The following is a 24,109-nucleotide window of genomic DNA, read 5'->3' on the forward strand; positions in this document are numbered from 1 at the left end:
AGAAAGTGTGTGTGATTGTGTGTTTGCATGTGTTTATACACTGTTGAGAGGCAGAGAGGAGAGTGAGTGACACATCAGAAACATTTTCATAGATATGGACTGACTCCACGGCTGTGAGAAGCTTATAAAGCATTTTATCTATTCCTTGGTCAAGTATGTTGCCATGATGAATATTAGGTGAGAGAAACCAACACACCCTTATTTCAGCTCATTCAGGATTTCCTAACTTATGACTCACTCACATGTGATGGTGAATGTTGTTTTTGGAGGTTGCCCTAAGAGGCTACATGCTTTCATAAAACAGGACTGATAACATTTTTTCTTAAATGTTGTATGCATTCTTTTAAAAAGATAAAAGTATATCAGAAAGTAAATTATTTCACCACATAGCTTCGTTAAATAGGCTAGGCAGCTCTGGCCTCAGGTGAAATCCATTCTGTGTGGTCTGTCTGATGTGAAGAGGCTCTTCAGCTGAGTCACAGAGGAGACTTTCAAGGTTGCCACTTCACAAGTGACTGTCTGCTCCCACTGTGCCTCTCGCAATCTCTGGAACCCCATGGGAACTTCCAAAGGGCACACCCTGCACATTGGGCCACATTAATCCTAATTCTCAGAGAAAAACCCAAGAGCAGAGCTAAGACACCACCACAATACTGACAGGTTTGCAGTCTCATTAAGCTCTTCTCAGCTACACATATTGCTTAAACCCTGCCAGAGGGGCATCCCACCCCTCCCCTCACTCTTCCTCTTCCATCTTGGTGGGAGTCCAGCTGCCATAAAGTTGGGGAAGGCAGTTATGTAGAAACAGGAGGGAAAATGGGATTTGAGGCCTGTCTCCAAGCTCTGCCAAGTGTCAGATTCTGTCATCGTACCTCCCTATGCAAAGTCATCGATGTTGAGAGATAATACATTCCTTTCCCAGACTTGGTTTATCCCACTGGGTACAGCCACTTGGGTACAACCTCCTGGCTGAATCAATTAATAGATTTTTACAGCTTGGAAAAGCTTTTGTGGTTCATCCAGTCCCAGTCCTCATCTAAGATGTGTCAGGTGCAGCCACTAATCCAAAGTCATGAACCCTGTTGATAGAAAAACCTGAATGAAAACTCAGGATTTCCAACTCCTTAAACAGTACTGCTTGCTACAACAGTAAATCGTATCCTTAGATTGGCTCCTAGAGTGTGTATGAGGTCCACAGACTCATGCCAGTCAGCTGGGTGATAGATAACATTCTCATTCCTAAGACCATCAATTTCATTTTGCTGATTGAATTCCACAGGTGACTGGTATTTGTAACATGACCTTCATGTCAGAACTCTTACACATTAATTTGTTTTCAAGGCTTCAGGTGTAACCATCCAAGCCATTTTTTGGAGAGCCGACAAAAGCCAAAAGTTCTTAGGAAGACAGATTTGGGATATAATGGTAGACTGGAAGGAGACTGTTTCCACATTTTTTTACCTTGGGCATTTATATTAAAGTAAATGCTAGTATTTAGTCCCAGTGTAGCCTCCATAAGATGGGATTAATAGATTTGCACCCTAGAATCTCCAATATAGCTGTATCATCCTGCTTCTCCCACCTTCATTAACCCTATACATTTGCACCAAATTAGTGCTGGGTACCAGGAATTATACATAGATAAGTAAGACATCTATCTTTGAGGATTTTATAGACTAGTAAGGAGTAAGAGGTAAAAAGTCATGATAAAAATATGATAGCTATAATAGAGGTATATACATAGCTCCACTGCTACAGAGAATAAAACAAGTAACCTGGAGTGTTAGGGAAGTGTGCCGAGAGAAACTGAAATTTTAATAATTCATTCGTTCATTCATTCAACAAATATTAATTGCAATCCTACTGTTGCCAGGCAATGTTGTAGTGCAACAAACAAAAAGTCACTTCTTTTATGGAGCTCTCATTCTAGGGCTCCAGAAAATATGCAAGCAAACAATTACATAATACTACAAATGGGGATGAGTAAATCAGGGTAGAGGGATAGAGAGGTGTCAGGATGAGATACATGCTGTTTTAAGTAGGATAAGGTGATAATCAGGAAGAAAGCTGAAAGTAGAGAGAGAGGGCACCACACAAGTATCTAGAAAGAGGCTGTTTCAGGCAGAGGGCACAGCAAGTGCAAGGGTCCTGAGGTGGGAGCATGCTCGGTACATATATGGAACAATGAGGAAGCCAGTGTGGCTGGCCCTGAGCGGGAAGTTAGAGAGTCACAGGAGAGGAGAACAGAAGTATACTGAAGTGGAGTGAGCAAATCAGGCAGGGCTTTCCAGGCCATGGTAAAAACTTAGGATTTAATTCCAGGTGGAATGGGAAAATACTGGAGGGGTTTGAGTTGAAAAATGGTACGACTTGATATAGACTTAGGAATATCACTGTGGCTGCTGCTGCAAACACACTACAATTTGGGGAAGACCAAGGTCAGGAAAACAAGCTAGAAGTCTAGTATAGTATCTCAGAAGAAATGGTCATGGCTTGGACTAGAGTTGTAGTGATGGAGGAGATCCGATATCTGAGCAGCATCTTGAGAAACTGGTGAGCTACTTGTAATTGAACATAGGAGTGCAGGGCCAGCAGTGAGGAGTGAGACTAGGAAAGTCAGCAAAAGTCAAAAATAAGAATTTTGGGCTTTATTCAGTAAACACTCAAAATTCTTAAACAGAGTTAAGGACAAGGGTAATAATTGATTCCAGGAAGATTATTCTGACTGTAGTAGGGAAACTGAACTTGCTAGGGAGAGACTAGAGACAAGAAAACTACAATCAAATAAATGCAAGCCAGAGGATGAAAATGGTGCTTTAATAATCTGAGTTATAGTTAACCTGTTGTTAACCATAACTCAGAGGGTGTACTAACTTTTCACACAGGAAAGAATTTAAGATTAGGGAGTGAGGGAGGTGTTTCAGTTTGGATCTCAAAGGGTATCAGAAGACAGGAAGAGTGAGGAGGGGGGCATGTTTTCACCAAGGATATACTGGGCAAACCCCAAGCACTATCCCAAAGGGCCTTGCTCATGTGGCAGTGCCTCACCTGTGTGGTAGCACATTCCTGCCCACACAGACAGAACTGGCTGATGAGTAGGCAGCCCTATGGAAGGGCTGCTCCAAGGCATGGCTGAGCTGTAAGGTGATGTCTTGATGACTGTATACAAAATTCTGGGTCAAGTATGTAAGAAACAGGCAGAAGAGTCACTTGTGGGCTGAGCTGACATTTTACTGGATAGCACAGCATAGTCATTCAGTCTATGATTATTGTCAGGACACAACATGGTTCTGTTTGTGACATAGGTCATCAGCTTACAGGTATTTCAAGGGCACGGCCTGGAGTAGGGCTTGATGATTCACTGCTGATCCATCATATGACACTTCAAGATTGGGATTGTTTTATGATTATTTTTTATGGCACCAAGGACAATGCTTGGACAAGAGGCACTTTTTTAAAAAAGAAAAAAGCTTATTTATTTTTGGCTGTGTTGGGTCTTTGTCGCTGCATGGGCTTTTCTATAGTGTGGTGAGCGGGGGCCACTCTCTAGTTGCGGTGTGTGGGCTGGTCACTGCAGTGGCTTCTCCTGCCGTGCAGCACGGGCCCCAGGCACGCAGGCCTCAGCAGCTGTGGCACACGGGCTCGGCAGTTGCGGTTCCTGGGTTCCAGCTGCAGGCTTCAGTGGTTGTGGTGCATGAGTTTAGTTACCCCGCAGGACGGGGGATCTTCCTGGGTTAGGGATTGAATCCGTGTCTCCTGCATTGGCAGGTGGATTCTTCACCACTGAACCATCAGGGAAGCCCGACAGTAGACTCTTAATAAACTCCTGTTGGAATAAACATGACTCGGAAGGACTGAGATTCCCTGTCACTCAGTTTTCCCACTTATAAACCGAGGAAAATGTCTATTTGTACATATCATACTTAAAAGAATGAAGTAAGAATATAAGTTGGAGAATATACATTTGAAAGGCATTTCAACACCCTGCTTTCAAGAAGAACTGATTTATGGTACATTATATTGAAAAGTAAGGAAATATTAAATAATAGAGAACATAAAAGGCTACCTGGCAAGGAGGATTAACATTGGACAGTTAGCCTGCACAACCAAAGACCGTTTTGAGTTTGCTGCTAATTCTCTTAGTGATCTTGGTAGACTGATTTACATTTTTTGGCCTCAGTTTTGATATTATTTCCAAAATTAGTAGTCTATGATTATGTTTTTCTGAAGTACATCATTATTTCTATTGTAGAACAAAGTAAAAATTGGGTCAGCAGGCATGTTTCCAATTTCATCACATCACATCTCTTAATTTCTCTATAATCTGGAGTCTTCCTCTGGAAGGTAATATAATAGGCAGGCTGATATAATCCTTGCTTTTGCTCTAAAGTTCTATATGCCACACCATAGGTTATATATGTTTGACTCCCTCATGCTTTGTAGATCCCTACTTGCTAGGAGGCTATCCTTGAGGGTTTTTAAATGGGTCACTAAGGGATTCGAATTAGTAATCTATAGAGGGCCATTCATTCACCAAGATTCATCAGGCTCCTTCAAGTAGTCAGATAGTCAGATACTGTGGCAGAGAAACAGAAGATTAAGACAAAAAGGTTTCTGTTTTTGGTCCAACAATCTCCTCAATAAGGTCAGGTTAATTAGTAAAATCATTTTATCATTCCCTTTCTATTTTTTGTGGTTTATTTTTTATACTAGTGCATTTATATTCTTAAGGGGCTTCCTTATTGCCTATACATGCAGCCTTCATAGATTTGAGGGGAGGATTATTATTAAATTTAAATAATGTCTATATCTGAAATTCATTTTTACATATGGTATAAAATTGCCTCAACTCTAATTTCTTTCATATGAATCAACAGTTTTGCTGGTAAAATTTGTTAAATTATTTATCTTTTTTTCATTTAATGGAAGAAAATAATTATCAATTAAATTTTCACACATAATAAATCCTATTTCTGGATTTCCTAGTCTATTTCACTTATGTATTTCTCTATTTCAATTATATTACCAAATTGATCTGCTTCTAGAACCTTTAAAGTATGTTCTGATATCTGTTTAGGCAAGTACCCCCTTACTAGCCTTTTACAAAATTTTACTAGCTATTCCTGTACATTTATTATTTTACATGAACTTTAAAATAGTTTTGGATTCTTAATTGAATAGTTTGGATTCTAACTGTAATTGCATTAAGGTTATAAATTAACTTGGGCAAAAGGGACATTTTTATGATGTTATTTTCCTGCTGCTGCTGCTGCTGCTGCTAAGTCGCTTCAGTCGTGTCCAACTCTGTGCAACCCCATAGATGGCAGTCCACCAGGCACCGCTGTCCCTGGGATTCTCCAGGCAAGAACACTGGAGTGGGTTGCCATTTCCTTCTCCAATGCATGAAAGTGAAAAGTGAAAGTGAAGTCGCTCAGTCGTGTCTGACTCTTAGCGACCTCATGGAATGCAGCCTACCAGGCTCCTCCGTCCACGGGATTTTTTAGGCAAGAGTACTGGAGTGGGGTGCCATCACCTTCTCCAACCAAGGTCATAATATGTCTGACCATTGGTTCACAACTCGTTTTACGTCAAGTCAATAAGAAATACTTTTAAAAAACAATATCTTCAATGAGAGGACAAATAAAGCCCTTATCAAATGACACACTCTCATAAATTGACAAGAGGAATAAACAACCAAAAGAAAAATGAACAAAGTACACGAATAGGTAATTTACAGAAAAGTAAATCCAAATACCTGACACACATTTGGAAAGGCACTTAAATTCATCCGTAAAGATTTTCAGATTGAAGACAAAATGTGGCATCACTTTATACCGGGGTTTCTCAGTCTTGGTACAGTTGGCATTGTAGGCTGGATAACTTTTTGTTGTGGGGGCTGCCTTGAGTATTCTAGGATTTTGGCAGAATCCTTGTCTCTGCCCACTATAAGCTAGTAGCACCAACCCTCAACCTTGACTGACAATCAAAAATATCTCCAGACTCTGCCAAATGTCCTGGGGTGGGGGTGGGGCAAAATCAATAAAGACTGAGAACCAATGATTTTCACCTATCAGACTAGCAAAAATTTTAAAGCCTGATTACACCTGTTGTTGGCAAGCACCCAAGTCAAAAAGAATACTCTCATACGCACCTACTAAAATTGTAAGTTATTATAGCTTTTATAGAAAGTGACTGAACAATGTCTACTAAAAATATGTAATTTTGATTTAGGAGTTATCCTATTCCTAGGACTAAATTCCATAAAATGAAAAAATATACAAACACATAATTGTACAAGGATGTTAATTGCAGCATTGTTGGGCAGTGACCAAAAAAATCTAAAAACAGAGTAAATGATCATAAAAGGGAATAGTTGAATAAATTTTAGTACACCCACACAATGGAATATTAGAAAGAATTAAAGCTTAACCTTATTACATGGAATGTTTTCCATGAATTATTCCTGAGAAAAAGCAAGATTCAAAAGGGTACATAATATAATTCTACTTTTGCAAAACACACAGTCCCCCATTCTCTCATATATAGATCTTCCTAGCTTGCACAATGGGGACATCTCAATAAACCTATTGTAAGTTGAAAATATCTTAAGTTAAAAATGCATTTAATACATCTACCAAACATTATGGCTTAGCCTAGCCAACCTTAAACATGTTCAGAACACTGATTTTATCCTACAATTGGGCAAAATCATTTAACACAAGGCCTATTTTATAATAAAAGTGTTGAATATCTCATATAATTTATTAAATGCTTACTGAAAATGAAAAACAGAATGGTTGTCTGGGTATGGAATGGCTGTAAGTGTGTTGGTTAGTTACCCTCATTAGTACCTGGCTGACTTGGGGCTCTGGCTGCAGCAGCATCACAAGAGAGAACCACACCATGTGAGCCCCTTGTTCTTGTTCAGTTGCTAAATTGTGTCTGACTCTTTGCGACCCCATGGACTGTAGTCCGCCAGGCTCCTCTGTCCATGGGATTTCCCAAGCAAGAATACTGGAGTGGGTTGTCATTTCCTTCTCCAGGGGATCTTCCTGACTCAGGGTTTGAACCCCCGTCTCCTGCTTGGTAGGCATACTCTTTACCACTGAGCCACCAGGGGAGCCAACACTAGCTGCAGAAAAGCTAAAAATTCAAAATTCCAAGTACGACTTCTACAGAATGCCATCACAAAGTTGAAAAACCATTAAGCTGACCCATTATGAAGTTGGAGACCATCTGAATAGAGAAAAAATGTCTCTCAATATTCTATTTATATCAACAAAATGAGCAAAAGATTTGCATATCATATCTTACAAGGCTCTGCTTTTCAGAATATATTTTAAAAAACCTCTTAGACTCAAGAATGAAAAGATAAACAATCCAATTATAAAGAGGGTAAAAGATTTGAATTGACCTTGCTCCAAAGAAGCTATACAAATAGCTAACAGACACATGAAAAGATGCTCAATATCACTAGTCATATTAGGGAAATGCAAATCACAGTCATGAGACACCATTCCACACCCCTAGGATGGATATTTGAAAGAAAGAAAATAACAAGTGCTGGCCAAAGATGTGGAGTAATTGGGATCCTCCCACATTGCTAGTGGGAATGTTAAATGGTATAGGGTCTGAGGAAAACAGTCTGGTCATTCCTTAAACAGTTGAACATAGAATCATTAGGTGATCTGGCAATTTCATTCCTAAATACCCAAAAGAATTAAAACCAGGTATTCAAACACTTACACATAAATGTTCATAGCAGCACTATTCACATGGCCAGAAAAAGGGAAACAACCCAAAAGTCTATCAGTCGATGAATGGATAAACAATGCGTTATATACATAAAGCGGAGTATTTTTCAGCTATGAAAAGAACGGAGTACTGATACATGATTCATGTGTCAATGAACCTTGAAAATCTTACGCTAAATGAAGGAAATGAAGTGGCTCAGTCGTGTCCGACTCTTTGCAATCACATGGACTGTATCCTACCAGGCTCCTCCATCCATGGGATTTCCCAGGCAAGAATACTGGAGTGGATTGCCATTTCCTTCTCCAGGGGATCTTTCCAACCCAGGGATCGAACCTGAGTCTCCTGCATTACAGGCAGACGCTTTACCGTCTGAGTCACCATGGAAGCCCCAAATGAAGAAAAGCAGAAACCAAAACTCACATATTGTTTGATTCCTTTTATGTGAAACATCCAGAACAGTTAAATCCATAGACAGAAAGCATATTAGTATTTGTAAGGGCTAGGGGGAGGGAAGAATAGGGAGTGATACTTAGGGGGTACAAGTTTCCTTTGAGGTGGTGAAATGTCTTAGAACTAGATAGAGGTGATGGTTGCCTAACACTGTGAATGTACTAATACCAGAGTTGTACACTTAAGTACAGTTACTGGGTCATCTTGATTACGTGAACATTACCTCAATTTAAAAAATGTATTCTATTTACCTCTGTATTAGTTTACTAGTGCTATAAAACAAATCACTACAAATTTAGCAGCTTAACAAAATTAAAATAACAATATAGCTCACAGTTCTGTAGATCAGAATTCTAGGGGTCTTGGGTGGTTTCTCTACTTCAAGCTTGACAGGAAGAAATTAAGGTGTTGGCTGGGTTCTCATCTGGAAGCTCAGAGAAAGAATTCATTTTCAGGCTTGTTTTTAGCCAGATTCAGTTCCTCCTGATTGTGGGACTGAAATCCCCAGTTCATTACTGGCTGTCAGCCAAGAGTCAGTCTCAACTGCCACAGAGTGCCGTGGCACATAACCCCCTCCAAAAACAGTGTGGCATATCTTTCTCTTACTTCAAACAGGAGACAAGTCTCTGCTTTTAAAGGGCGCCTGTGATTAGACTGGGCCCACCTGGATAATCTCAGGTGGGCCATAAAACGTAACAGTTGTATTGTCTGGTTAACTTCACTGGTTCCACCCGCCACTCAAAGGGGTGTGGCTTATACAAGGGCAAGCTTGCTGGGGATCATTCTTAAAATTCTGTCATGATCTCTTAGAGAAAAATAATGAAACAGTTTCTACTAATTCAAGAACAATTATTTGTTAATGCCCAACATTGCCTAAGTGATTTACACCAAGGAAAAATTTCAGGACTAATGATTTACAGATGAACACAACTCAGGTCTCCAAGACTCAGGGAAGGGATGGAAAGCTGTTCTTAACAGGTGGGCTTCTCCTTCTGAAGCCTCTCAGTTGTTTTTCTCTTTCTTTCTCTTCTACTAAAGCACTGAATGTAAATGTGAAGCAATTGCCAAGTGGACCACTGATGTTCCCTCTGTAATCAAAATGAAAGGCAGATACTGTGGCTAGAATTTAGGGGACTAGATAATTGTATTATGTAGTTCTTACTTTTTTGGCCTCAAGTTGCCTATTACTGAAGTTTCTAAAGACTAACCTAGACAGCTATTGGAAAGCAGAGACATTACTTTGCCAACAAAGGTCCATCTAGTCAAGGCTATAGTTTTTCCAGCGGTCATGTACGGATGTGAGAGTTGGACTATAAAGCAAGCTGAGCACCGAGGAATTGATGCTTTTGAACTGTGGTGTTGGAGAAGACTCTTGAGAGTCCCTTGGACTGCAAGGAAATCCAACCAGTCCATCCTAAAGGAGATCAGTCTGGGTGTTTATTGGAAAGACTGATTTTGAGGCTGAAACTCCAATACTTTGGCCACCTGATGCGAAGAGCTGACTCATTGGAAAAGACCCTGATGCTGGGAAAGATTGAGGGCAGGAAGAGAAGGGGACAACAGAGGATGAGGTGGTTGGATGGCATCATCGACTCGATGGACATGGGTTTGGGTGAACTCCAGGGGTTGGTGATGGACAGGGAGGCCTGGCGTGCTGTGGTTCATGGGGTCGCAAAAAGTCGGACACGACTGAGTGACTGAACTGAACTGAAAGACTAACTTTGTGGGTTATACCTACTGATAGGCTTCCCAGGTGGCACTAGCAGTAAAGAAGCTGCCTGCTAATGCAAGAAGGCGATGGCACCCCACTCCAGTACTCTTGCCTGGAAAATCCCGTGGACAGAGGAGCCTGGTAGGTTGCAGTCCATGGGGTCGCTGAGGGTCGGACACGACTGAGCAACTTCACTTTCACTTTTCACTTTCCTGCATTGGAGAAGGAAATGGCAACCCACTCCAGTGTTCTTGCCTGGGGAATCCCAGGGACGGGGGAGCCTGGTGAGCTGCCGTCTATGGGGTCGCACAGAGTTGGACACGACTGAAGCGACTTAGCAGCAGCAGCAGCAGCAATGCAAGAGACATAAGAGAGGAGGGTTCCCTCCTTGGGTAGGGAAAATCCCTGGAAGGAGGGCATGGCAATCCACTCCAGTATTCTTGCCTGGGGAATCCCATGGACAGAAGAGCCTGGAGGGGTACAGTCCATAACGTCACAAAGAGCTGGTCATGACTGAAGCGACTTAGAACACAGAGCACAAATGTATACCTGCTGATAGTTGCCATATTAGAATTAAATCTGGAAAGTTTTTAAACAGAAAAATATACAAACATATTCTCTTGGCCTATTGAGTGACAATGACATCACACATCATGTAGTCTTCAGAGTGCAAAAGGAAATAAAATCTTAGTATTATTACAAAACTAGTTTGACCCTGTGGAATTCTGGAATGATGCCAAGGTTCCCTAGGGCTTCCTGGACCACACTTTGAGACCCATAGATAGATGTATGACTTCCTTGGTGGCTCAGCTGGTAAAGCATCTGCCTACAATGTGGGAGACCGGGGTTCAATCCCTGCATCAGGAAGATCTCCTGGAGAAGGAAATGACAACCCACTCCAGTATTCTTGCATTGAAAATCCCATGGGCTGAGGAGCCTGGTAGGCTACATACCATGGGGTTACAAGGAGTCAGACACAACTGAGTGACTTAAACATTGGCTATCACGACCGATAGATGTATAACAACAACTGCATTTCTTCAGCAACCGATTGACTCACGTACTTTGGTGCATTCACTTGTGCAGTTTTAGAAACAAATCTCCTTTCCCTTTACTAGTATGTTGTTTCATTTAGTAGAGTTACTTTTGTGGCTATTGCAAAAAGTATTCTTTTTGCAGAAATTGTCATTTGCTGACTCAGGAGGAAAACTGGGCTAGATAGGTCTAACATATATTATGCAAAACAGAGTTAAAAATGTTTTCTCTGAGTTTCTGGTAGGATCTGTTACTCTGTAAATACAGCATAGGGAAAATTGCTTTAAATGGTGCAGCTGGTCTGCAGTAGGAGGACTGGGATACAGTCAAGCTGAGTCAGGCAGAAAAAGGCTTAGAGAAATGAAAGAAAGCATTGCGGATTCTTGACACGCTTTGTCCTTGAAAACTATGCCAAGCCCTCTGTTGTGGTTTTTTAAATAAAGAGACGGATCATAATTCGTGATTGCTATAATGATTCGGGATTTCCCCTTTATCTTTTAAACACTGGGTATACTTACAGCTATGTTTGCTTTCATTGTATTCCGCTTACAAATTGTAACAAAATAAAGCCAAAGCGCTTTCAAATCAGGACTCCAGAACATCTTTCTCTTTAAGTGTCTGGCTCTTTCATTCTTTTCTCAGTATTTTATCTGCTTTTTCCTGCTCAGGCTCTTGGTCAAAGCCTCAGAACGCTTAGACACCGGGCTTCTTTTTTTTTTTTTTTTTTTACTGCAGATGAATACAGTTTAAGAGCCGGAAATCTACTGGAAGAAAGGCAGAGCATTCCCCCGTCCCAAGGTTAAATCTTTGGTGCTGGCCACCTGGGAAAGAGAATCTGAACGGACGTTCTAAGAGGGACCGTGGTTAAGAATGAGAAGCTAACTGTGATACAGTACGCTCCTCCTGCTGGGGATGAGGCCCACGCCGAGCATTCGTGACCTGTGAGCTGCAACACCGCGAATGCACTAGCCAACCTCCAGCGTGGGCGGAGGGCTTTCCGCTTAAGCAGTGCGCTCCCGGGCCTCTCATCCCCGCGTTCTCACCAGAGTCCTACACGTCCTCTGCTCCTGAGCCAGAGGACGTCAGCGGTCACGCACTCGCCGCCACCGCCTACGCGGGTTTGCATCGTAAGCCACCGACCAATGGGAGAGAAGCCACTGCCCGGCGTCCTCTCCAATTGGTTCTAGGCAGGTAGGCGGTGGCGGAGGGCGTGGCTAGTTTTCGGCGGCGCGGCTGGAGGGCTGCGGCACGTGTGCCTCCGGACGCTGGGAAAGCCTGGGACAAGCTGCGGTGGGAAGCGGGTATCCCAGAACTGCCTGCCCCTGCCGGGAGGAGGCGCCACTTGCAATTGCAGGTACCTGCGCTAGGGGCAGAGCTTCAGCCTCACTCTAGTTGGCAGGAAGAAAAAGAAGGAAGGGGCCGTGTCCCCGCCCCCCGGATGGTCGTGCCCGGCCCGGTGTCCCGGCGGGCGGCGGCGGCCACCATGCTCCTGCGCACAGCTCGGGTCCCACGCGAGTGCTGGTTCTTGCCCACCGCGCTGCTCTGCGCCTATGGTTTCTTCGCCAGCCTCAGGCCGTCCGAGCCCTTCCTGACGCCTTACCTGCTGGGGCCGGACAAGAACCTGACGGAGAGGGAGGTAAGCGCGGCTGGCTGGCGGTGGCTTGGCCGGCGCGGGGCGCGGACCGGCCGAGATGTGAGGAAATAGTTGAGAGCGGGTCGGAGGGGACGCAGGTGAGGAAAGGCGGAGGGAGAAAGACGCTCGAGCCGCGGGGAGGCATTCTGGCCAGAGATTGCTGACTTTCCCCAGTTGGAAGGCGGCTCCGTGTTGGGCGCTGCCTTAATTCACGCTGTGTTTCTGTCCTTGGTCGGATTGGAAGGGCAGGTCTTAGGTGAAGGACTCGGAGCGTGGTTCGGGGTTTGGGAGCCCCAGTGCACGTGTGCTTCAGGCGATGTGTTGATGTTGCAGTAGCCCCACTCTGCTCCAACTGATCCATCTTGGGGGCGGGGGAGAGGTTTAAATAAATATTTGCTGCCGTAAAGTAAGGAGCCACATGCCGAGTGACTCCTACTTTCTGAAAGGATCCTCCCCTCTACCTGCTGCACCTTCTTCTTCCCCTTCTTTACATTGTTTACCCTTGACGGATGATCGTGCTCAAGTAAGAAGTGTACAGAACAAGAACCGTCATCTTGATTTTTATTGGGTGAGACTGTGTCCAAGGATACGCCTCACTGCTCCCCCCCCCACCTCTCTGTGATAAAAGTAGATATTTAGATGGTATCACACAGTTGTCATTTAATTATAGTTTTTCGTGCATTGTAAATTGTTGCCTCACGGATGTTAGTTTTGCTCCTGTTCTGCCCGCGATGTTCAGAGTAATTGAGATTACATAGTCCATGATCAAGAACTTCTTGGTGATTGATTTTCCCTAGGAGAATTTGTAAGTACTTTAGAAGTGCGTTGTGTGTATGGGGAGGGAGGAGTGAGGAGGGAGGAGGGTTCAGGATGGGGAACACATGTATACCTGTGGAGGATTCATTTTTATATTTGGCAAAACTAATACAATTATGTAAAGTTTAAAAATAAAATAAAATAAAAATGTGCTCAACTCTTCATAAGTGTATGTCAATCTCAACACCTGTTGTTTGAAAAAGAAAGACCTTAACTGGAAAAGGAATTCAATTGAAGTTACTCCCATACAACCCAAAGAAAGCAGATTCAGCATCCTCTTCCTTGGATACTACAAAGCATGGAAGCTGAGATCTGGTATTCCTTTCTAGAACACCACAAAGGGTGAAAGCTGAGTGCAGATGTTAGCTGTCCCTTTTTTGCAGTGTCCACTCCTCTCACCCTGCCTCCCTGCCCCAGCTGCTCCCAGTGAAGTCCTCCCATTTAAACCTTACTCCCTTCACAGTGATTACTGGTCACCTCTTTTGAATACCCCTGCATAACAGGTCAGAGCAGGATGTAATTACTTATGTTCCAATTTGTTGTTGCATTGCTCTTCCATTTTCAAGGGCACTTAACAAGGGAATTGAAATTCTGGCCTTGAACCCTGGGTTGAGGATTTCATTTGAGTTTCTCATATTGCCTTGCAGCTAGCAAGTAGCATTAACTTTTACCCAACTTCAGCTTTATTTCTCAGTCTTATGGACTGCTCCACAAGGAACTGTAACAGTTACTCATTACCTGTTTGAATTAGAATATTGGTTAAAAACAGTAATGAAGTGGAAAGGGCCAACTCCTGTGAACAGAATGATTCTAGAAGAAGGAACATGACTTCCTTAAATAGAATGATTCTATTAATAGAACACCCCCAAACAACACTGAATCTGAGGCCTGACCTCTGAAGCAGAAATGACACTACTTTTGAGCTATTCACAATTAAAGTTTCATGTGACCTGCCATGTGATCTGCACCTTGCCTGAAAGAGAGGCACAGGGAAGAGAAACATGCTTCCAGTGTTGCTATTTGAAAGCCAGTCTGCTTTATACAAGTGCCCTGGGCAGAATTGCTGTGTGACGTGCCATCATGTGCCCTGATTATCAGAAATCTTCCTAGGGCGAATGAAATATGTTGGGGGTGGGGTGTAGTGCAATAAAGCAGGGGTGCCAGGCCCAGGAAAAATTTGCTGAATGTGTAACGAAAACAGAGCATGCTTCTGTCGCTGCAGATTAGTGGAGGAAGAGGGCGGGGTTTGAAGAGAAATCCAGAGGTCTGGAAAAGGATGTCGTTTGTCTCTGAGAACCTCAGAATTGTGGCTGATTCTGTTCTGTTGGTCAGGCACAGTATAGCTCTGTCCAGCCTCTCCGGAATCCTAGATTTTTAAAATCTCTAATAACTGAAATAAATAGCACAACTTGTTCTCCTTCCTGAGTGCTTGTTTTTCACCTCTGGACAGTTATTTATTTACTTAGTATTATATGATTTTTTTTTTTTTAGGAAAGTGAATGTCAAATCATGGTTAGTAATATTTGTGTTGAATTTTATATTTCCTCCAGGAGACTTTAGAAGGGATAAATGTGATCATCTTAGATAGAGCTATTGTTAACCAGGTCCAAAAACAAAAGGAGGAGAAAAAGGACAGAATTTCCTCTTTCCATTCTCAAAGGATTTCTTCCTTAGATTACAGGAAAACCGTTAACCTGTATCACTTTATAAATTTTAGATAGGTTAAAATTTGTATTTCAGTAGTTAAAAGCCAACTTTTAATAAAATAGAGCTCTTTACCACCAAAACCCTTTTTATCCTTTCACCTTTTTCAGCATGGGATTTGACATTCAGTACTGTTTTTTGGGGCTTTGCCAGTGGCTCAGCAGTAAAGAGTCCGCCTGCCAGTGCAGGAGATGGGGGGTCCATCCCTGGATGGGGAAGATTCCCCTGGAGGAGGAAATGGCAACCCACTCCAGTATTCTTGACTGGAAAATCCCAGATAGAAGAGCCTGGTGGGCTATTTTATTTATTTGGCTGCAATGGGTCTTAGTTGTGGCATGTGGTTTCCCTGACCAGGGATTGAACCTGGGCCCCCCATGTTGGGAGCGTGGAGTCTTAGCCACTGGACCACCAGAGAAGTCCCTTTGATGTTTTTAAAGCATTTGATTTAATATATTAAAACTACTGTACCTACTATTCAGAGCCTTACAGAATTTGGCTCTTACTTGTTAACATCCTTATCTCCTACTCCATTCTTCTTCCTCTTGCCTTCTATTAATATGTGCTCAAACTCCATCCATGTTAATCTTATAGTCATAAATCCAGCATATCCATTCTCTCATCTACTGGCTTGTACTCAAAGATGTGATCTCTGCTTGGGATAATCTTCTACAGAACTCTTGATATCTTTCTGTTGGCCTCTGATTTTCTCATCCTTCAAGGTCCAGTTCAAAGAAGCAACCCCGTATTTCCTATTCTCCCTTATCAATAATTTGTGTGTATATATTCTTCACTAGGTTCAGAACTCCTGGAGAACTGAGGCTTCGTTTTATTCTTTTTTTGTCTGTCTGTTTTTGTAATCTTCATATGGTTTGGAAATAGTATTGTAAGTGCTTATTAACTAGTAGTCTAAATGAAACTTGATTGTAAAAGTCTAAAGCTAAATTAGAGTTTAAAACTAAACATTTTTTTAAAATGTATTTATTTTTTATTGAGGGATAATTGCTTTACAGAATTTTGTTGTTTTCTGTCAAACCTCAACATGAATCAGCCATAGGTATACATATATTCCCTCCTTTTTTTTTTTAATTTAAATTTTTTTTAAATTTTTATTTATTTATTTATTTAGTTTATGCTGGGCATACACATCGAGGAAAGCAGAATTAAACATGTTTTTCCTTAACTGTTTGTGTCTCAGAAGAAAGCACAAACAAGCTCTGATCCAAAGATCTGTGAAAGACACTTTAGAATAAAATCAATTCCCTTTTCTCGAATGGCAGATGTTACCTGAGATAAGAGGGTATTGTCCAAGTATGGGCAATGAGATAGAAAGTAATCTCTGTAATCTGTACATTTTTGCATGTAGGAAGTTTCCTGAAGGGAAAGTATCCATCAAAGAAGTTATTTCCTGGTACCACGGCTTCTCCTTGGAGGCATTGAGAGAGAAGGGATCTTCTTTTTTTTACTCTTAGCTTTTTATTTTGTGTTGGGGTACAGCTGATTAACAGTGTTGTGATAGTTTCAGGTGAACAGCGAAGGGACTCAGCCATGCATATACACATATCCATTCTCCTCTAAACCCGCCTCCCATCCAGGCTGCCACAGAGCATTGGGCAAGAGTTCTCTGTGCTTTACAGTAGGTCCTTGTTGATTATCCATTTTAAATATAGCAGTGTGTACATGTCCATCTCAGACTCCCTAACTATCCTGAGAAGGGATCCTCTTTTGGAGACCCAGTGGCTAAGCTCTGTAGGTTGTTTGGTCTTCTTTCTTCTTGAAAGCCCCATAAAAGCACCCCTATACAGGTTGGAAAAGGTGCTGTCGGCATTAGAAGTAAGGGCGGAACATAGTAGATAATCAAAAGCAGTTTTCTGGTTGAAGAAATGGGGCGTTTGAATGTGGTAGATTCAGAATATCCAGTCAGGTTCTCCCTCTGCCAGTGACTTGGTGGGATAACTTTGGGCAATTCACTTAAGGCCTAGTTACTTTGGTTGTAAGATAGAGATGATAAAAGCAATTACCTCTTAGCCTTGTTTGGATGAAATGAGATCATACAGGTGAGGTGATTAGCATAGTGTGTAACAGATGCTCTGTTATACTGCTGACAATACTGTGGAAGAGGCCGTCTACTTGGGTTGATGTCTCTCCTAGGAGTAAATTCTGATTTCTTATTTAGAATAACTTAAAGAGAACACATCTGGTCTTTTCCCCCCTGCTTGCCTTATTTTTGTTTCTGCTTGGCATTGCTCTTCCTCATCTTCATTATCTAAATTGTGGTTTTTGTATTAGGAGTGGAATTAGACTCGTAAGTATAAACACTTTAAATTGGTAATTGAAAGGACGAGATGTATATAATAAAAACTTGGTAGCTTTTGGGGACAGCTAGTACTGAAAGGTATATAACACGTAAGAGTACGGACAGTATTACTGGAGTGAAGAATCAGTGAACCTCCCATGGAGTGCACTGCAGAACAAAGATGGAGTTCAGAAGAAAGGTATTTTTTAAAGGAAGTTGTGATGGTTAACAGCTCTGTGGTATTGTGTTAGGAAAATGTGAAGGTGGAGAAACATGCAGAGTCAACCAGAGGAGGCAGTTTCACACCTAAGAAAACTATGGGAGAATATCTAAAACTATAGGCTGAAAAGAAGTGGAAATTTGCTAATGGAACACACCTGTGCAAAGTCTGTAGGGACGCCTTCACGCTTCAGGACTTTAATCTCAAGCTTGCCCTTCTCTGCTCTGCTTTTCTACTGAGAAGTGTCTGACCCTGTGCTGTGTCAGCCAAGTGCGCTTTGTTCCTCGTTTGCTAAAATTTCTACACTTGTGAATTGGAATCATTTCTGCCGTTCTCAGTTATTCTTTTATGTTATTCTTTTATGTATACGTTCAGTCACAAGAAAGTTTCCTGGTAAATGGAGGTTGCTAAATGATTTAGAAACAGAAATTAGACCAGAATTCATGAAGGTGAGGCTATTAGATCAATCACTCTTTTTTTCCATTTTTTTCAAATTTACTGTTAATTGGAGGATAATTGCTTTACAATGTGTGTTGGTTTCTGCCATACAACACGGTGAGTCAGCCGTAAGTATACATATATCCACTCCCTCTTGAACCTCCCTCCCATCCCACCCCACCCCACCCCTCGTGGTCATCACAGACCACTGGTCTGAGCTCCCTGTGTTGCACAGCAACTTCCCACTAGCTGTTTTACACATGGTAGTGTATATGTTTCAGTGATACTCGCTCAGTTCATCCCACCCTCTCCTTCCCCTGCTCTTCTTTCCACAAGTGTGTTCTCTACTTCTGCATTTCTGCTTCTGCCCTGAAAGTAGGTTCATCAGTACTCTTTTTCTAGATTCCATATATATGCATTAATATACAATGTTTGTTTTTCTCTTTCTGACTTATTTCACTCCATATAACAAATTCTAGTTTCCTCCACCTCAGTTCAGCTGACTTCATTCCTTTTTGTGGCTGAGTAATCTCCATAGATGAATCACTTTTGATGCTCAGCCAATCAGAAATCAAGTCTAAAATGTATCTCAGATTATGTTTTCCTTTTATAGTTGTTCTCTACATTGGCAAATATTTTATAATGATTTTTTACTATATTGTTCCTCTAAAACTTTAAAACGATTAGTCCATGTTACACTTGAGTGAACTGAGGTATACATGAGAATTAAAAAAAAGTAGAGGGTTATATCGCTCCATCACAAAGTATTTAGCCTGTTAGCAGGACTACCTTTCAGAAAGCACTTAAAAACTGAGGTCACCAATCTGAACTTAATGATCACTTAGAAACTGACTTATTATTAAGCCCCCAGGAATTTGCTAGGCTCTGGGGTAGGTGTGAGAAGAGTAAAACGTCTCCTACCTGCAATGATTCTTATTTGAAGAATGGAGTCTTAAATCAATTAATTTAATGCATATTGTCTCAAGTGGTCTGTGTTTTAGCTTCAGTCCTTAAGTCTTTAGACCTATGAAAAGATGGTGGAGTAAGTGACTTACATGTATTTTCTCATTTAGCCCTTGCAACAAACAACCCTGTGGCATAGGTTTTCCTTCTCTTTTACTGATGATGGAGATGGCTAAAGGGAACTTAAAAAAAATCAACTTAAAATCATTCAGCGAATGATGGAACTAAACTTCCAGCGGGGGTCTTTTTGGTTTAATAATTATTTCTACTGTCTTCCAGTGAAAAATTAATGAAAAAGGAAACAAAACCTTCCTTTTTTTTCCATTTTCATATCATAGATACGCAAAAAGAAAGGCACCAGAGTTGCTTATGATGCTTCATCCATAGATTGTTACGCTGTTAAGACTGTAGGACAGAGTTGCTTTCTTGATCTATTCCTGTTACCCCAAAGAAGTGAAACTTAATAACAGAAAAACCTAATCAATCTGTAGGATCTATGTTCCCCATTCTGTGGCTGAAAGTAAGAACTGATGATGATTCCAAAACATTGGTTTGTTTCCAAAGCATTTATTCAGCCAAGTATCTTCCAAACAGTATGCAGGCTGTGCAAATGAAAGTGAAGTCCACCCTGAAAGAACCTGTAAAGCTGCTGCTGCTGCTGCTAAGTCGCTTCAGTCGTGTCCAACTCTGTGCGACCCCATAGACGGCAGCCCACCAGGCTTCCCTATCCCTGGGATTCTCCAGGCAGGAACACTGGAGTGGGTTGCCATTTCCTTCTCCAATGCCTGAAAGTGAAAAGTGAAAGTGAAGTCGCTCAGTCATGTCCGACTCTTATCGACCCCATGGACTGCAGCCTACCAGGCTCCTCCGTCCATGGGATTTTCCAGGCAAAAGTGCTGGAGTGGGTTGCCATTGCCTTCTCCAGCAGTGGTTCTAAACTCTGGCTCATGTTAAAATCTCCTGGGAAGTTTTGAAAAAATGCCTGTGGCTAGGCTTCCAAAATTTTTAAAGCTCCTTGGGAGATGTGTAACCATGGTTAACAAGCAGTGCTATGAGGTAATTGAAGAGAGTGACACATAGAAAGCAGTGTCAAGAGAGCTTTGGATGTTGGGTTACAAATACCATCAACTGTAGCCAAGTCTTCCAGGATGAGGACGGCATTGAACTAGGCCTCGATGAATAGGGAAGATATTAGGAAGAGGTGATGGGATGGAAACAGGGAAGTGAATTCCAAACAATTCTCAGAATTGTTGATGAGATTTCTTTGTTTGCTAAGAATGAGATCTTTGAGGTTATGATAGATTGTTTTATAAGAATAAATTATTAATGAATATTCCAGTTTGTTTGAGGTCACTAACAGGGTTTTATCCTTTTTCTACCAGGTCTTCAATGAAATATATCCAGTATGGACTTACTCTTACCTGGTGCTGCTGTTTCCTGTGTTCCTTGCCACAGACTACCTCCGCTATAAGCCTGTCGTTCTGCTCCAGGGACTCAGCCTTATTGTTACGTGGTTCATGCTGCTGTATGCCCAGGGACTGCTGGCCATTCAGTTCTTGGAATTCTTCTATGGCATCGCCACTGCCACTGAAATTGCCTACTACTCCTACATCTACAGTGTGGTAGACCTGAGCATGTACCAGAAAGTCACGAGCTACTGTCGAAGTGCCACATTGGTGGGCTTCACAGTGGGCTCTGTCCTGGGGCAGATCCTCGTCTCAGTGGCATCCTGGTCCCTGTTCAGCCTGAATGTCATCTCTCTCACCTGTGTTTCTGTGGCCTTCGCTGTGGCCTGGTTTCTGCCTATGCCACAGAAGAGCCTTTTCTTTCACCACGTTCCTCCCTCCTGCCAGGGGACAAATGGCATCAAGATACAAAATGGTGGCGTTGCTACTGACACCGCAGCTTCTAACCACCGTCCGCAGTGGGAGGACGTTGAATCAAAAATCCCTCTAAATCGGGAGGAGCCACCGGTGGAGGAGCAGGTAAGCTCAGCCTTCAGTGCCTGTGGTTGCTACTCTGGGGCTAGACCAGTGGTAAAAAAACAGATGGAGACCCAGCAGTTCATTTGGATTCTGGTTTTATCTCAAATTGCTTCATTGGTTCCATTTATTCATTCAAGATAACATTGATTTGTATGAGGGATGAAAATGTATTTTCCTTTGGAGTGTGTGTTAATTGCTCAGTTGTGTCTAACTCTTTGTGACCCTATGAACTATATAGCCCACCAGGCTCCTCTGGAGTGAATAACCTCTCAGGTCAAACTGATTCAACATATTGCTCATATTGGAGATATCTTAGAAGCCACAGCAACGTCTATCTCTTCTTCAACTTTCTATCTTCAGAACTTGGTATATAAAGAAAGCCCCTCAGAACATGTTGTCTAAATGAATAGGTGAAATGACTCCAGTAAATCATGAATGTCTACTTCCAGAAATGAAGTCCAAAGTATTTAGGAATAGGAGCTTATCTTCCTCTTCTCTGCTGAAAATTATGTGCAGTGCGGTCATAACTCAAAGATACTGCAGATTTGGTTCCAGACCACTGAAATAAAGCAAATATCACATAATAAAACAAAGTCACACAATTTGTTTGGTTTCATAGTGCATATAAAAGTTATTTTTACACTATACTGTAGTCTTTTAAGTGTGCAAGGGCATTATGTGTAAAAAATATAGATGCCTAAATTTTAAATTACATTATTGCTAAAAAAATGCCAACCATCATCTGCACCTTTGGTGAGTTGTAATCTTTTGCTGGTGGAGGGTCTTGCCTTAATGTTGATGGCTACTGACTGATCAAGGTGGTGGTTGCTGAAGGTAGAGGTCACTGTGGCAATTTCTTAAAGTAAGACAACAGTGAAGTTTCCCACTTGATAGACTTCCTTTGGGAATGATTTCTCTGCAGCACCAATGCTGTTCAGTAGCATTTTACTCCTAGTAGAACTTCTTTGAAAATTGGAGGCAATCCTCTTAAACCCTGCTTTATGAACTAAGTGTATGTAATATTCTAGATCCCTTGTTGTCACGTCAGTAGTCTTCACAGCATCTTTACCAGGAGTAGATTCCATCTCAAGAAACCACTTTCTTTGCTTATCCATTGAAGTAGCTTTTATCCATTTAAGTTTATTATGAAATTTCAGCAGTTCATTTACAACTTAAGGTTTCATTTCTAATTATAGTTTTCTTGCTATTTCCACCACATCTGCAGTTACTTCCTCCACAAAAGTCTTGAACCCTTCAAAGTCATCCATGAAACAAAAGTTTTACAGCACAATGGTTGTCTGACATTCCATTTGTTTTTTATAATGTGATCACTGCTCACTAAATTGATTTTATTACCTACTAATGACTAGCATCCCAGGTGGTGCTAGGTGGTAAAGAACCTGTATGCCAGTGCAGAAAGTGTAAGAGACGTGGGTTCAATCCCTGGGTCATGAAGATCCCTTGGAGAAGGAAATGGCAACTCACTGCACTATTCTTGCCTGGAGAATCCTATGAACAGAGGAGCCTGGCAGGCTACAGTCCATAGGGTCACAAAGAGTCGGACATGACTGAAGCGACTTAGCAGCAGCAGCAGTCACTTGAAATCTAAGGTTTAAAAAATTATGTCCTAGACCACCTTGATATTTATTATTTGTAGATATGCAAGATGTCAGTACTTGACATGCTGAAGAATTATAAAATTTTAGAGTTAGAAGTGATTCTAACCACAAGTCATAGAACAATTAGAGCATGTTAAAGGGGCTTTAGATCATATCACCTTTTCATTTTAGAGATAAGGATTGGGAACTATTAATACAGCAATACTTTTATTTGCAGACTGACACATTTTACTGTTAGGAAGCATTCTGTGTGTATGTGTGTGCTGTGTGTGCATGTGTGTTTGAGTTCTGTAAAACAGTGACAGAAGCAAAATAAATATTTTCAGTGTATACTCAGTATTATCTGTTGCAGCACAGTGTAGCAGATTTTGAGGAAGAAGGGCAGTCTGTAGTACTGGTACTTAGCAGCAGGGTGATCTTGGGCAGGTTTCTTAATTCTCTGTGGCTGTTAGTTCCTTTGTTCATATACCTACCTCACAGGGCTATTTCAAGTATTAAATAAATCCACTAGAGCTTTCAAGTTAGTATTTGTAAGTAGGTAATCAATACATTGTAATTTTTATTATTATCTTTATCATTAGATATGAATAATCAAGAACAGATTTGTACCTTCACCAAGATATTTATTTGTGGGGCTATAAATAATTTTTCATTTTCCCTTTGAATTAGTTATCCCTGGTATTCTGGGCCCTATAAAAATAGCTATGAGGATCTGGTACTGGTCAGTCAGTTCAGTCAGTTCAGTTGCTGAGTTGTGTCCGACTCTTTGTGACCCCATGAATCGCAGCACAAATTCCCGGAGTTCACTCAAACTCAAGTCCATCAAGTCAGTGATGCCATCCAGCCATTTCATCCTCTGTCGTCCCCTTCTCCTCCTGCCCCCAATCCCTCCCAGCATCAGAGTCTTTTCCAATGAGTCAACTCTTTGCATGAGGTGGCCAAAGTACTGGAGTTTCAGCTTTAGCATCATTCCCTCCAAAGAAATCCCAGGGCTGATCTCCTTCAGAATGGACTGGTTGGATCTCCTTGCAGTCCAAGGGACTCTCAAGAGTCTTCTCCAACACCACAGTTCAAAAGCATCAATTCTTTGGTGCTCAGCCTTCCTCACAGTCCAACTCTCACATCCATACATGACCACAGGAAAAACCATAGCCTTGACTAGACAGACCTTTGTTGGCAAACTAATGTCTCTGCCTTTGAATATGCTATCTAGGTTGGTCATAACTTTCCTTCCAAGGAGAAAGCGTCTTTTAATTTCATGGCTGCAGTCACCATCTGCAGTGATTTTGGAGCCCAGAAAAAATAAAGTCTGACACTGTTTCCACTGTTTCCCCATCTATTTCCCATGAAGTGATGGGACCGGATGCCACGATCTTCATTTTCTGAATGTTGAGCTTTAAGCCAACTTTTTCACTCTCCACTTTGACTTTCATCAAGAGGCTTTTGAGTTCCTCTTCACTTTCTGCCATAAGGGTGGTGTCATCTGC

The 24,109-nt window shown here is 41.7% G+C and overlaps 1 protein-coding gene and 1 long non-coding RNA gene across 4 annotated transcripts in view; one reads left to right on the forward strand and one right to left on the reverse strand.

Annotated features, from left to right (window-relative positions):
- Positions 1 to 656: 656 nt before the first annotated feature.
- On the reverse strand, positions 657 to 10,051 carry LOC147356724 (uncharacterized). Its single transcript, XR_015143503.1, has 2 exons — positions 8,540 to 10,051; positions 657 to 1,079 (listed from the first exon to the last, which is right to left on the reverse strand). It is a non-coding gene; the product is annotated as an uncharacterized LOC147356724 (long non-coding RNA).
- A 2,105-nt stretch (positions 10,052 to 12,156) lies between these two features.
- SLC19A2 (solute carrier family 19 member 2) overlaps positions 12,157 to 24,109 on the forward strand; it is a 33,856-nt gene continuing 21,903 nt past the window's right edge. The window contains exons 1-2 of one of the 3 annotated variants that reach the window (XM_086344826.1): positions 12,157 to 12,587; positions 20,401 to 21,003. In XM_086344826.1, the coding sequence (XP_086200952.1) occupies positions 12,390 to 12,587; positions 20,401 to 21,003 (801 nt within the window). In that variant the 5' untranslated portion in view covers positions 12,157 to 12,389. Of the gene's footprint in view, positions 12,588 to 17,563; positions 17,597 to 18,045; positions 18,067 to 20,400; positions 21,004 to 24,109 lie in introns of those variants that run through there. The other 2 variants (XM_086344824.1, XM_086344825.1) reach the window with 2 other exon arrangements.

This window comes from Bos grunniens, chromosome 16, assembly GCF_055505025.1.
Source record: "Bos grunniens cultivar Pamir isolate PY7600 chromosome 16, Bosgru_T2T1.0, whole genome shotgun sequence".
Lineage (NCBI taxonomy): Eukaryota > Metazoa > Chordata > Mammalia > Artiodactyla > Bovidae > Bos > Bos grunniens.